The following is a 14437-nucleotide window of genomic DNA, read 5'->3' as shown; positions in this document are numbered from 1 at the left end:
CGGCCCCGCCCGCCGCGCTCTCAGGCCCCGCCCACCACCCTCAGGCCCCGCCCGTGGCGCGCTTTGAGGCCACCGGGCCAGGAGGGCCATCCCGCTGGAGGCGCGTGCAGGAGCCCCTGCGGACACACCTGGGGCTGACGGTCGCCCCCGGGGTGGGGGATGGGGTGCTCGCCCGGAGGTCGCCTCTACTGAGCATGCTCAGTCGAGGACCAGCGCGCGGGCTAGGGCTAGGGGCGCACCCCTAGCGCCCTGCCCCTGCCGAGGGAGAGGAGACTGGGAGTCTCCCCTGGAGACACTATGGAGAAGTACCAGGTGCCAAGTTGTTCCCTGGTGGGGAGGCAGGGGTGACGAGAACCCGCCGGTTTGGGGCGAGCCAGGGACCTGGACCTCCTGCCATCTCCCCAACCGCCTACTGGTTTACCGGTCACAGCCCCCGGAGAGATGGCCAATGGCCAGGTGCCACCCCAGGCCAGGGTCTGCCTCCAGGGCGTAGGGTGACCTCTGGTACCTCCATAGGTGACCTCCGGGTGTCCTTTGCCTCTCCGGGCCTCAGTTTACCCCCCTCTCTAAAAGGATGGATGAAATGAAGGACTGTCTGAATACTTGATGGAAGAGAGCTCCACCTCTCCCTCCTCCACCTCTCCTTGGGCCCATGAAGACAGGACACCCTAAAGCGTCCAAAATTCAGAATCAGGAGCCCCCCAAACTCCTAATACAGGCCATCACTAGTCCCAGGTAGGAGGACTTGGGCCTTTTCCAGAGCTTGTGAAAATGTGTAAGACATGAAAAAATCACAAAACAAAAGGAAATCTGCAAAATAAAAATGAATGAATGTTTAATTAACTGCTTCTATACATAATATGTCAACTTTGTTAAATGTTAGATTCAGTCTTTGTAAAGATGTCATTAATTGGAAAACAATTTGTAAGTTAGATTTTTCTCACTTTGAGAGAACTCTGTTTGTGTGGGAGGACAGCTGGGGAGTCAGCCAGTGGTAAAGGAGATGAGTTTCTGGGGGCCAGAGAATTTTAAAGGCAACGTTACTTTTTCAGGAAAAAACAATAGACTCCATCTGAGATATGAGTGTGTTTTACTGTTTAACCGGCCACTGAAGAGGGCCTAGGCATGTGCATTCTTAGACTGGCATAAGCTGCTCCAGATGTTGTCCCCAGATTCCCAAAGCAGGATTCAGGCCACCCACAGGGGCTGGATTACAGAATCTAAGACTTGCCTGGACTCTGAGAGTCCCTAGACTCAGGATTCCATCTCCTGCATCCACTCCTCTGTGCCTTGCCAGGCCTTTTCCATCCTCTAACAGATGTAATCCCAGCATCCGCCCCACCCCGTGGCCCTTGGCCTCCCTGCACAGAGTTCTGACATGAGAGCCCTGTCTCTGCAGGTTTGCTTCAAACCACAGGCTGCGAAGTCAGACCCCAGAGTTCTAGTCCCATCCAGGCCAGCTCGCTTATTAGCACTCTAGCCTCAGACACAAGGACCTTGAGCCGTGTGCCTCAGTTTCGTCCGGTGTGAACATGGAGATAGCAATAGTGCTGCTCACAGGTGGTGGCTGTAGAGTGCTTGGCACAGGGCCAGGCCACACGTGGCTGTGACTATGCACCAATTAGGGGCCAGTTAGTTTTTTGGTTTGGATGCTCAGTTCGGAGGTGGGTGTTGGAAGCTGGGATAATAAGTGGCTAGAGACAGTGAATAAAGCTCTGCTCCAGGGGGGTGCCAGCTCTTGGATGCCCACGGGTCCCTGCTGCACGTTGGAGAAGCGGTATAGGGTGATGGAAAGAGCTCCAGAATTGGCCCCAGAGAGATAGGCTCAGGTTCCTCAGCGTTCTGGGCATTTCCTTCTCTGCAAAACGTGGTGGAGACACTCACTCTTCCATCCTGCAGGAGAAGTTGCGGCAGGAGAGGCGATGGGGCTGAGCATACTTTGAAAAGTGCAAAGTCACGTGCATTTCCTGAAAGCTTCTCTTTCTCTTGCTGGTAGATTTTGGGCCAGATGAGTCCTGGGGCCTTGGGGGTGAACCTGGTGGTGGAGGAAACAGAAAACAAAGTCAAGCACGTGATAAAGCAGGTAAGAGGGGGCTCCCGTGTGGGTGGTTCCCCCAGACATCCGCTCGGCATCCCTGTGTCAGAGAAGGGCTTCCCGATGTGGCAGCGGTTCCTCTCTAGCGGCAGTCACAGAGGCAGATCCAGTCGAGAGTGACTTGGGGTGGCCTGAGGCTCCTCGGGCTTCCCTGCACACCTGGCTCTCTCGCCTGGCTGGAGTAGGAAGGTGTTCGTTTTTACTTCAACAACCACGGTAGCCACACCTACTGTTTATTCAGCACGCGCTTCCTGCCGGTCTCATCTCATTCACTCTCCCGCCAACCCTGCAAAGCAGGAACCGTGGCCCCCACTCTACAGCCAAGGGCAGGGAGGCTTGGCAAGGCTGCAGGCTAGCCAACGCTGGACAGCTCCCAAGAGCATTTGAATTCAGGCTTACCTCACCGGGGCCACCTTTTTACCAAAGGAGAGCGAAGACTGGGGTGGAGGAGGGGCGGGCAGGGACTTACCCAAGGTCACACAAGGTTAAGGGCAGGACTTTGGGCCCTGGGCCCTTCCACCACCTCTTCCCCAGGGCTGGCATGGCAGGGTGGGGTACGGACCTGCAGGGGGAGAGCGCTTTGTGTGTCTAAGTCAGGATGGTCCAGTTGAACACAGCGTGTAGGAGAAGAGAGCTGCCTTAAAATAGAGTCCCTGGCACCCCCTCGTGGCGCATGGTGGTGGCTGGGAGACCATGGGATTGGGTTTGACGGTGCACATGGAGGAGCCTCGTTGCCATCAGCTGCTGGGGCCACCTCTGCTCAGCCAGGCCTCCAGCCTCTACCTGAGGAAGCTGAGCCTAGAGTCCTTACCTTCCTCCTGTTCCCCTGCAGGCCGGCGGGGCGGCTGGCCCCATTGTCTCATCACGGGCCAGCGGGGCAGGAGCCCACTGCCTTCTGGGCAATCAAGGAGCTTTTTAAAAAGCCAGTCATTCTTTCTTTTTAAAAAATGGAGGTGGGGTGCAGGTGGGGATTTGTGTCTCCTTCTAGTCTTTTCCCTAAGCATGTATAAACTTTGTTTTGACAAGAATGCCACAGAGATTGATAACTACCTTTTCGCACTGAATGTGTTACAAACACCATTTCATGCCACCGACACAACTTCCTCCTCTCGTGGCTGTGGTGGCCGCGTGACCCCATCGGCTCCATGTGCTGTAACTGACCCAACCATCCCCTCGTGTACGATAAGCACTTAGCCTGTTCTTGATTTTTCACTCTGTATAAACAACTCTGATAAGCAATTTTTTTGAGGATCCGTGATATCCTTGGGATAAATTCCTAGGGGCGGGGCTTCTAGGTCAAAAGATGTGACATGTTGAAGGCTTTCCGTATGTTTTGGCCCAATTCACCTATAAGCATGAGTCCTGGCACAGGAGGAAGGGAAGACAGACAGACTCTCTCTGCTGCTGTATCTGGGGTCTGTAAGGACCTGGGAATAAGCCACTGCCTCTGCATTTTCATCTGTGATCACCCCCAGTCACAAGAGGTTGTCATTTGGAGGTCTTAAGAGCAGAAGCTCTGGGCGAGGGTCTGGTATTAGATGCAGTGATAGTATGCGCCTGCTGTCTTTGCCACCAAGTATGTCAGAGACTTGAAGCTTGATGCTGCCCTTCCCACCAATCACCCTTTCCCTCTCCATGCATTCCCCCACTGCCCCACCTTCATTGACAGCGACAGTCTTTCCAACTTGGATAAGGACTGAAGTAGTGAGGTTGATACTTTGCTGACCAGAGCAGAGCTGTTTGGCTTTAAGGGCAACACATTATTTTCTTCCCTGCTTTCAAGATGGTCTGAGATGGATCTTCTAATGATTGGTCAGAGTTTATATTATGCTACCCAAATTTATCCTTGCAACAGGAACAAAGATATTCTCATTCATCAGAGCATTTTTGGATCCCTGACTTGGGAATATCTCCAGGCCTCGTCTGGTGCCGTGTGGTAGAAGCCTGGCACACCTGTGAATAATGATGGTGGTGATGGTGATGAGATGGTGATGTGGATGACGATGGTGGTGGTGATGATGATGGTGGTGATGGTGATGGTAGTGATGATGGTGATGATGGTGGTGATGGTGATGATGATGGTGGTGGCGATGATTGTGATGGTGATGAGATAGTAATGCTGGCAATGGTGGTGATGGTGATAGTGGTGATGGTGATGATGGTAGTGGTGGTGGTGATGGTGGTGATGGTTATGATAATGATGGTGGTGGTGATTATGATGATGATGAAATGGTGATGCTGGCAATGGTGATGATGATGATGATGGTGATAGTGGTGTGGTGATGATGGTAGTGATGGTGGTGATGGTGATGGTGGTGATGGCGGTGATGGTGGTGATAGCGGTGATGGTGGTGGTGATGATGATGGTGGTGGTGATGATGATGATGGTGATGATGATGATGGTGATGTTGATGATGATGATGATGGTGGTGATGATGGTGATGTTGATGATGATGATGGTGGTGATGATGATGATGATGGTGGTGATGATGATGATGATGGTGGTGGTGCTGGTCTGACTACATGTTTACTGAGTTAGTGCTCTTGTACCCCTACAGGTGGAATGTATTGATGAGCATCAGGCCAACGAGGCTCTGGAGGAGGTAATTCTCTGGGTGGTTCCCTCTCTACAGGACATTTTGCAGAACACACAGAGACTGTTCTGTCCTCTCCTGTAGAATGACTGGATGGGAGCCTCAGTGAAGGCATGGAGGGTCAGAACCAGTTCTTTCCCCATGCTATGAAGCCAGAAACCCCCAGGTCATGAAGGGAGTCTGCATCCAAAACATTCATTTCTAAATCCAGGTGCAGACAACTTAGAATATATGTTCTCAGAGAAGATGAAGTTTCAGTGTTGGCCAGGGCCCTAGGCTAATCGACCAAGAACCATCTTTTAAAATGTTGTTCCTACAATTATAAAAATATTAGTTACAGTAGAAAATGTGGGAACTACAGAATCATCTTAACAAAGAAAATGTACATTCTTTCACATTCCTTCAATCGGCCGGTCAGAACCAACGAGAACATCCTGGTACAGGGGCGCCTCGGTGGCGCAGTCGTTAAGCATCTGCCTTCAGCTCAGGGCGTGATCCCGGCGTTCTGTGATCGAGCCCCACGTCAGGCTCCTCCGCTGGGAGCGTGCTTCTTCCTCTCCCACTCCCCCTGCTTGTGTTCCCTCTCTCGCTGGCTGTCTCTCTGTCAAATAAATAAATAAAATCTTAAAAAAAAAAAAAAAAGAACATCCTGGTAGAGAACAACAGCAATGACAGCCACATGCACTTGGATTTGCTGGACAAAAGCTTTGAGCAGTTTTTCTTTGTTTCTCTTGAATCTCCCATGAAGCAAACGTATCCCTCCTAGTTAACGGTTACTTGTTTGCCTTCTTTCCGGAATCCCCGGCTCCTGAGCTTGGCCAGCAAACAGCTGTCCGGTCCACAGTGTGACTACTGTGCAGCGAAGGACCCCGACCACATCCCGACAAAGTAGAGAGACTGTGGGAGACCCTCCCACAGCCCCCATACCACCACAGCTGTGCACATCCCTGTTCCCGTCCCCAGCCCACTAGGGGACCTGCTCTCGCAGCCAGCCTGCCACCACCAGCGGCTGTCCCCCTGGCTCCTGGTGGCCGCGGCAGCCACGGCTGCAGCCCGACTGTGTGGGTCCTCCAAGCACCTTCAGCAGGGAGCGGGGCCCTGGGGCCTCGAGTGCGTGCCACCCAGGAGGCAAACTGGGTGCAAGTACAACAGTGTCCCACTTCCCTTGGGCCACACCACCTTCTGCAGCTGCCCCCGACTGTGCTTTCTGTCCTCGGCATTAGGCACTTTGCCTGCACCAGCTCACGCTGGCCCTCTTGACTCCCCCGTGAGGCAGATACCACTGTTACTGCCGTTTTCAGATGAGGCTTGAGGCTCTCCGCACGTGATGGAGAGACGGGACCCACACCAGCCCATCTGGCTCCAAAGCACCAGGCTGCACCCCCTCCCCGCGCCCCCTCCCCAGGCCTCTGCAGAGCTGGAGCTTGTGCCTGGGTTGGGACACGCAACACAGAAGCACTAGCTGAGAAGCAGCGTCTCTGGAACGTCTCCACTTCCTCTGCCCGTGTCCCCGCAGCTGACGCCGCTGCTGAAGCTCCAGCACGCCCACGTCTCCATATACCGGGAGCTCTTCATCATCTGGAAGAGCGAGGTGGGTCGGAGGGGACACCTTCAGGCTCAGCGGCCAGGCAGTGGCGCCAGGAGCAAGCGAGCTGAGCACAGGGCACCCCGACGCCATTATAACCCCCGAGCCGTAATGGTGGTGACTCTGAATTTGGCTGCCCGTGTCTCAGCACTTCCTGGGGGCCCTGCCGGGGGCTCTCCGGGCATCATCTCCTCTGAGCCCCCGAGAGTCTCAGCGTAGGGGGGGGTGCTAGATGACTTTAAAGAAGAAATAGAGGCTAAGAGAAACAAGTTCGTCCTGGGTGCCTACCCAGTCCGTGGCCCAGCCAGGAGGCGAGGCCGGGTAGCCCTGACTCCAGTGCCCTGTGCATTCAGCTCCTGAGCTCGTCCTGCAGCCAAAGGCTCCGTGAGTCTGCCCTCTGAAGGTGGAGCTTTTGACTTCCATGGAAGGAGCAGGTGTTATAGGAAGCCGGTCCCTGCTCTCCCCCCATATTTAGCATCAAATTGTCCTGGGTCTCTCGACCTTTGACTTGTGTGGCTCCTGCAGTTTACTAACTAGGTGCGTGGTCATGTTCAGACCTGGGGAGATCTGCAGGGTTGGAAGTACCATCCTCATTCCCCTGGGGCTCAGAGAGGTTAAGGAGCTCTCCAAGACCACACAGCTAGTAACAGCCGAGTGGGGAGAAAAACCCAAAACAAACAAACAAACAAAAAACACAGCTAAGTGGGATTCAAATCAGGGTCTTGTAAGGCCCCAAGCCCTATACTTCAGCCCGTAGGCTATAGGACTTCTTGTCTTTACAGGGCTCCAGAATCTTGCAAATTATTCCAAATGGGACTGAGGGGGAGGTCTAGCAGGGGTGGGGCGGGGGGCCCAGAAGTGAAGGGAGGCTGCAAGGCTTCCTGGCTAGTGTCAGACTGTAACTGGACCTCCACATTAGGGCCCTCGTCTGGGGCAGACAACCAAGGGTTTGAGCAGGAGTGGAGGGTCCCTTCCTACATGTCCCCCTCTCCAGCTGGGCCCTGAGAAAAGCCTTAGGGAGGGGCCATCACTGTGTGATGAGTATTTTCTGAGCACCCTGTAACAATCTCAAGGAGACACAGAAAAGCCAAGAGGACATTTCCCTGTGGAAGGAAAAACAGGGTCCCGTGAGAGCTCTGAGCCGAGGCCCCTGACCCGGTCTGCTGGAATCCCATTCCGGGCAGGCTTCTCTGAGGGAGGAAATGGACCGAAGCTAAGCCCTAAAGAATAAATAGTTACCCTGGGAAGAGGCGGGGTCCCGGGCACAGGGTTCTGTGTGTGCCGTGGCCAGAAGGCCTGGGCCACTTTCAGAAAAGTCCGAGGGGCTTCGTGTAGATGGAACGGGGGCGGAGCGGGGAGGAGAGGGTAGATGAGGCTGGAGGCGTGAGCAGGAGCTGCTGGTGAGGGGCTCATACCCCACCGCTGGCAATGCTCCCACAGCCACTGCAGATGGTGGCCCATTGGAGGGAGGCCCTGGGGCAGGGAACTTCACAGACGCGCCCAGGCCTGGGCATCTGGGGACCAGGACCATGGCATCTGGCTAAGGCCTCATGTCCCCATCAGATCTCCTCTCTGTTCCTCTGCCTGGTGATGGACTACAACGATGAAAGCTTCCAGAAGGTCATTGAGAAGAAGAGGGAGACAAGGACAGTCATTGACTCTGAAGTAAGGACACCAGGCCTGGGGACCACCTGGGCCTTGTGATGTCACAGACTCAATCAGGGGGCAACGGGGCAGAGGGGAGGGCAGAGATTACTGGAGTCTGGCCTGATTTTTTCTTCCATTTACGTGTGAAAGTGTTTGCAGGGCGTAATGTGCACAAGTCTTAAGAGCACAGCCCGGTGCTTTGTATACAGGCAGACACCCACATAACCTCCCCCAGACAGAGACATGCCCGGAGCTCCAGAAGTCCCTGGCCATGCCCACGGTAGGACTTCTGTCTCCAGAGATCCTCCTGCCTGTCCCAAAGTCCCCAGTAATGGCCTCACGCAGCATGTCGCCTTTTGTGTCTGGTCTCTTATGTGAGTGTGTCAGGAGATCGTCCCCTCATGGCTCAGTGCCACCCCGTCATGTGGCCCCATTGGTCTGTGCATAGCCTAGCGCTGTGAGCCTGCAGGAGGCTTCCAGTTTGGGGCTGTTGCCATGAACACTGCTGGGTGTGCTTACTGGCAGACCTCAACGCTCACCTTTTCTGGACGAACCCCTGGGCGTGTGGTTGTTGGACTGTAGAGCAGCTTCAGTAGATATCCCAGCGTCCAGGATGGTCTGGGTGACTTGGAGTTACTCCCAGCACAAGGTGTAAGCCTTCTAGTTCCTACTTCTTGGCCAACACTTCGGTCTTTTTATTTTAATTAAAAATTGCATTTTAACTTGAGTTATTATGAGTAATCACAGGGAGTGCTTTTCAGCCATTTGGATTTTGTGCCTGTTCAAGTCTTTTGTCCACTTAAACATTGGGGTGGTTTGTCTTTTCTTATTGATCTGTAGATGTTCTTTACATATTGTGGATATGGGCATCCAGAGTGTCTTCTCCCAGTCGGTGGTTTGCCAGTTCACTTCCTTAACCGTGTCTTTTGATGAACAGAAGTTCTTCTTATTTTTAAGATTTTATTTATTTGAGAGAGAGAGAGAGAGACCACACGTGTGCACAAGTGGGGGGGGGTTGAGCAGGGAGCCTGACGCGGGGCTCAATCCTAGGACCCGGGATCATGACCTCAGCCAGAGGCAGATGCTTCACTGACGGAGCCACCCAGGCGCCCCCAGAAGTTCTTAATTGCAATGAAGACAGTTTATCAACGCCTCTCTTACTGTTAGTGCCTTTGAGCCTGTGTGAGAGCCCAGCCTGCCCCAAGGTCATGAAGATATTTTCCCGTTATCTTTTGAGCTAGGTCGTTTTCGCTTTCACATTAGGGCTATGATCCACCCCAAGTAAATTCTGCCTGCTTTTGCTCTGAGCACCCCTCTGCTCGGGGGGCCTCTGGGCACCATCTTGCCCTTGAGGGCTTCCGAGGGGCACGTAGCTCCTCTTCCAATGTAGACCTCAGGGGTAGGCTCTGGAGTGGGTTTCAAACTTTCTGTTAGTGGTAGAACCCTTTCAAGTACAACATGTGCTCAGAAACCCAGCAAGGAAGGCAAAGCTACTCTAATCAAGGGGCGTGGGAGGACGGGTGGAAGGTGGAGTGGGAAGAAGCCCGGGGTCCTGTTCACTCAGCCCCTCTCTGACACCCCTGGGTAGAATCTAGGGTTCCCAGGAGCCTGGTTTGAAAATCGCTGCCCTGGAAACCAGCTGGATCTCGTTTCTGACACACAGCGTTTCCAGAACGTTCTTTGTCAGAGGTCTTTCCTTCTAATGACATACAGAGGCAAGCCCCAAGTAGGCAATAAAGGCTTCCATATCTCTGATACCCACAAGGGGTGGGGCCCAGGTTGGAGTATCTCCGGTGTGGGGACAGGAGTGTGGGGTCTGTAAACGAGGGCGTTGCCCTGGCTGACATGCCTGTCCTGTCTGAAGAGCCCCGCGCACTTTAGCCTGAAAGGGACCTGAGGCAGAAATCTCTTGCACTGGCTCTGAGCTTTTCTTTAGCTTTGGGTCCATCTGAAGAAGCAAGGAGAGAACAATCCATGATCCCGCTGGCTGCTTCGAGGGGTCACCGACCTGCCTCAGCCAGCTGCCGGGAGACCCCCTCCAATCGTGGCATCTCTCGCTCTTTCCCCAGTGGATGCAGAACATGCTGGGCCAGGTGTTGGACGCGCTGGAGTACCTGCACCAACTGGACATCATCCACAGGTGACTGCGAATGGCCAGGCTGCTTCAGGAGAAAGGGCGCAGAGTCCCCTCGGGCGCCCGTACCCCTGGTCAGGATCGGGGGAGAGAGGTGTGGCCGGGGTCAGCGCCGCCAGGATAAGCGCGGGCACCTTTCCAGAGCCCCTCCCGGGCTTACAGAGAATGCTGTTCCCTCCACGTCACCTGCAGTGATTCACCCAGCTTCATGAGTGGACGCTGACCGGGGCAGGTTGGTTCTAAAGTGCAGGGCGAGCAGCCCGATAACAGCGCTAGGAAAGAAGCGATTAGGCTGCGCGCCGTGGCCTCTGGTAGGGTGGCGGGGCTGCAGCGCTCCCCGGGGCTGAGCTTTAGACCCACCAGCGGCAGGGCCATGGCATCCACGGTCTGCACGGGCTGGGAACGGCTGCAGATTGGATCAGTATCGGATCTAGAGGAGAGAAGAACCATGTGGATCCTATGCACAAAGAAAATGCCCATGAAATATTTAGTGTTAATGTCACTGAACATTACAGAATGGTTGAAAATAGCCCCCCAAACAAATGCATAGCTGAGATCTGGAGGGAGGTGAGCAGATGTTGGCAGAGAAACGGCAGAAGGATTGGGTGTTTTCCTACTTGTAGTTGGCTTGTTGTTTTGCAATTTAAAATAACTGAGTGTATTTTATTTCTGTAGGAAACACTATTTAAAAACTGGGCTGCAAAGGGGACGTTTGTTGAGAGAAGGGCAGAACTGGGTGGGGCAGGGAGCAGGGCATGAGGTTCAGGGTGCACCGGCCCCCACCCCGGGAGGGTTGCATGGCCTGCAGGTGGTGGGTGGAAAGGTGGGCAGGCCCCCGGAGGAAGGTCCTGCCTCTTGGTTTCAGGAATCTCAAGCCCTCCAACATAGCCCTTGTCAGCAGCAACCACTGCAAATTACAGGACCTGAGCTCCCACGCACTGATGACAGACAAAGCCAAGTGGAACATCCGTGCAGAGGAAGGTGGCCAGGGTCCTCCTGGGCTGTGGGACAGGAGTGGCTGGGGAGCAGTGGGGGAGGGGCCATTCACCCAAGTGGGGTCCCTCCTGGAGTCCAGAGGGCAGCAGCCGGAGCTGGAACAAGGCAACATCAAACCTCTCCTTGCTCAGAAGTTCCCACAGACCCCCGTGGGCTTATGTGGGCTCCAAAGAGACCCCCTTGGCTGGGTTGTAACTGAGCAGGAGGACCACCGTGCCGGGGGGTGGATGCATGCAGGCAGGATCCAAAAGACACCCAGAAAATGTTAACCTTCATGGAAGGAGAAGAATGGCCCTTAGAAGGAGATGGGGGCTAGTGGATGCCACACACTGGTGAGAGCTGGATTACTTTACTGAGTCCTAAAAATCACCAAGGAGACGGCAGACGTGGGGAGGAAGGGGTGGTGGGTTCTCCTTCCTTTGAAAAGATAGCGGCGCAGAGGGAGCCGGCCTTCAAGCCGGTACCAGCCGTCAGGGACGGAGACAGTAAGCACGGTTGAGAGTTTCAGAGTCCTGCGTGCACAGAGGATATATGCACGGATGGACGGACGGGTGGATGGACGGGTGAGTGGGGAGAGCTGCCAGAGGTGTAGACAGCAGTCCACCCCTTGGAGTCCACCCCTTTCTGTTTGGCTGAGGAATGAAGGTCCAGAGGGGGAGGGGCTGCTGAGGTCCCACAGGAACTAACAGACTGTTGACCCTGTATTGAGGCTCCTTCTCTGGGGTTCAGGGTTAGAAACTAGGGTGGGGCAACGGGCGTTCTGCCCTTTAGAGGCGACAGTCTGACCTCTAGAAGAGCAAGATGTTTAGAGGATGGAAGTTCCAGCCTTCTTGGCACAGGCCTCTTTTGAACCACATCTGCAGCCACACAGGGCCCAGAGACATGCGTGTGCACACAGGGGCCAGCCTGGTTGGGCACATGCCCAGGTGGGCAGCCTCGCTGGCTGAAGACCAGCGCCCTCGTCCTTTCCCTCCATAGATGGCACCTCCCTACCTCCCCTCCCTTTCTGAGCTGCTTGCTCCCCCAGCAAGCACAGGACTCACGCATCTGACACCTTCTCCTGCCAACAGACCCTTTTCAGAAGTCCTGGATGGCCCCCGAAGCTCTCAACTTCTCCTTCAGCCAGAAATCAGACATCTGGTCCCTGGGCTGCATCATTCTCGACATGGTCAGCTGCTCCTTCATAAATGTGAGCTGCCTTCCGCCCCCCCCCCCCCACATCCCCAGAAAACTGAAATCTGCCCACCTTGGCTCAAAGGGGGCACATTCTCCCCACCTGCACCCTCCTGCCTCACTCTGTGCCTCCAAGGGGCTGTGTGGAACCCCCCATCCCGCCTGCTGGGGCACCCCGCACTCAATGTTTGGCCTTTGGGGCCCCGGCATGGTGATGCCGATGACTGAGATACTCAAACCGCCCCATGGCTAACCCTCATGGGGGCCTCCCTGCCTCCTTATGGATGAGAAAAGTGAGTTCAGGTGCACCAGTTAGCCCACGGCGGGATGCACACCAAGGAAACTGGACCCCGGCGGGCCTGATCGCACCTCGGGACCCCGGGCGGCTGTGCAGGCTCACGTCTCTAGTCTTCCCACCTCTGGCCCTCTTGCTGGCTTGCCCTGGGGCACGGTCGGGGTTGGGCCGATGGAGCAGTGCTGCCTGCGTCCCCTCAGAGAGCAGAAGCCATGCATCTGCGAAAGTCCATCCGGAGTGTCCCGGACGGCCTGACAGGTGTCCTGCAGACCATGGAGGAGAAGAAGATCCCCGATGTGGAGACCTTCCGTTCTCTTCTGCCTTCGATGCTGCAGATCAACCCCTCGGAGCGCATAACGGTCAGGTGAGCCCAGGGGCTGCGGCTGCAGTTTGATCTTTCCATGTGTCTTTCGCCATCTCTCCGCCGTCCTCCGCGCATGGCCACTTTAATGCCACAAGCGCGCTGACTCCTCCGTGGCCCACTGGGCTTTCCGGAGTGTGGCCCATCCCAAACTGCAGTAGCGGCAGGCGCACCTCTGAGCCCTGGGGCCGACAAGCCGACTCCCCCCCCCCCCCCCCCGCCGCGCGGAGATCCCTGAGGCCCAGCAGCGTGTTCTAATTGGAGTTTATCTTAAAACGAGAAGGAAGAAAGGAACACACAACAGTGAATCCAGCCTGGGTTCTCTTCGCCTTTATACCAACACAGTCATAAAATCTGACTGTTCAACATATTTTATGGAGGACGGGGGCCGCCCCCGCGCCCCGCACCCGGGAGCAAGCCCGGGCCCCTCCTGGAGGTGGGACTGCTGGGCGCCAGCTGGGCGTGCTGGCACGGGCGGGGAGGTGCGACCAAATGGAATCCCGAACGGAGGGTGGAGGAGGGTGGAGTCCGGGGCTGCCTGGCGGCCTGCAGGTGGGCACCCCGCAGAGAGCCCATCCCGTCTTGGCCCCTCTCCAGGGATGCGATCCACATCACCTTTGTGAACAGCAACTTCCGGTCCTCCAGTGTCACACTGACCCTGCACCAGCAGGTGGTACCGGCCTTCGTCACCGACCTGCTCCTGGAAAGTAACGTGGCCAGCATTTTAGGTGATGGTGGGGACCCAGAGGGGGAGGGAACTGTTGTCTCAGCTCTGGGGGGGGGTGTGTCAGTGCAGTCCTCCCCTGGAGTGCTCCTGACACGTGGCCAGGGGGTCGGAAGGCTTCGGGGCTCTCCCCTCCATCCCACCCCAGGCACCGTATTGCTCAGGGTACCCTCCCTCGCTCCTGTCACCTGTACCACGGTTCATCTAAATGCCTGGCCCCTGTTTCCCCTCCCCTCCTGCTACACAGTCCTCATGACAGCTGGACAGCCCCCCCACTGTCACAACCCCTGGAGCCCTTGCTGTTTGCTTTACACCCTGGCACACGGTGATCCCCGTGCCCAGCACAGCTGCTCCACTCGGCAGCCGTTCTGTGTGGTTTCTACACGCCCGGCCACGGGAGTGGGCACGGCGGTGGCCCTGGACGGGCAGGCGCGTCCCTGCAGGGGCTCTGTCTGCTGTGGGACACGGGCAGGCCTCCGCTGAGGGTGCCGCCAGTGACCTGGCACAGTGCTTGCTCACCACATAGCACCTTGTCTCCACCACATGTCCCTCGTGGGGGACTCCTTGCAGCTCCCAGCACAGGGACTGCACAACCCCCACCCCAAGGTCTTGGGTGAACATTGGGTCTACAGGCCACCTACAGTTGAGGTTGACTCCACCCACCCATCCCTCTGTGTTCTGGGTGCTCTGCTCACTCCCTCCTCTCCGTCCATGGCCCCCTGCACTGGCTGCTTGTGACAGGGGACTCCTCCCCCATCTGCCGCTTCTGCCCCCACTTCCAGGGAAGGGACGCTTTCTAGACCCTAGCTTCTGTTTCCCCGCATCTCATGGCT

The 14437-nt window shown here is 55.9% G+C and overlaps 1 protein-coding gene across 1 annotated transcript in view; it reads left to right on the top strand.

Moving 5' to 3' along the window:
- Nucleotides 1-89: 89 nt before the first annotated feature.
- STKLD1 (serine/threonine kinase like domain containing 1) overlaps nt 90-14437 on the top strand; it is a 20848-nt gene continuing 6500 nt past the window's right edge. Inside the window, exons 1-10 of the mRNA XM_087869228.1 lie at nt 90-312; nt 1997-2083; nt 4654-4698; nt 6206-6280; nt 7838-7939; nt 9991-10061; nt 10921-11036; nt 12122-12240; nt 12720-12883; nt 13391-13608. Coding sequence (XP_087725354.1) covers nt 298-312; nt 1997-2083; nt 4654-4698; nt 6206-6280; nt 7838-7939; nt 9991-10061; nt 10921-11036; nt 12122-12240; nt 12720-12883; nt 13391-13608 — 1012 coding nt within the window. The 5' untranslated portion in view covers nt 90-297. The remainder of the gene's footprint in view (nt 313-1996; nt 2084-4653; nt 4699-6205; nt 6281-7837; nt 7940-9990; nt 10062-10920; nt 11037-12121; nt 12241-12719; nt 12884-13390; nt 13609-14437) is intronic.

The sequence above is a fragment of the Ursus americanus genome, chromosome 18, assembly GCF_024610735.1.
Source record: "Ursus americanus isolate L20-20 chromosome 18, mUrsAme1.1.p, whole genome shotgun sequence".
Taxonomy (NCBI): domain Eukaryota; kingdom Metazoa; phylum Chordata; class Mammalia; order Carnivora; family Ursidae; genus Ursus; species Ursus americanus.
The sequence above is the reverse complement of the archived record's forward strand: the minus strand, read 5'-3'. Positions and strand labels throughout refer to the sequence as shown.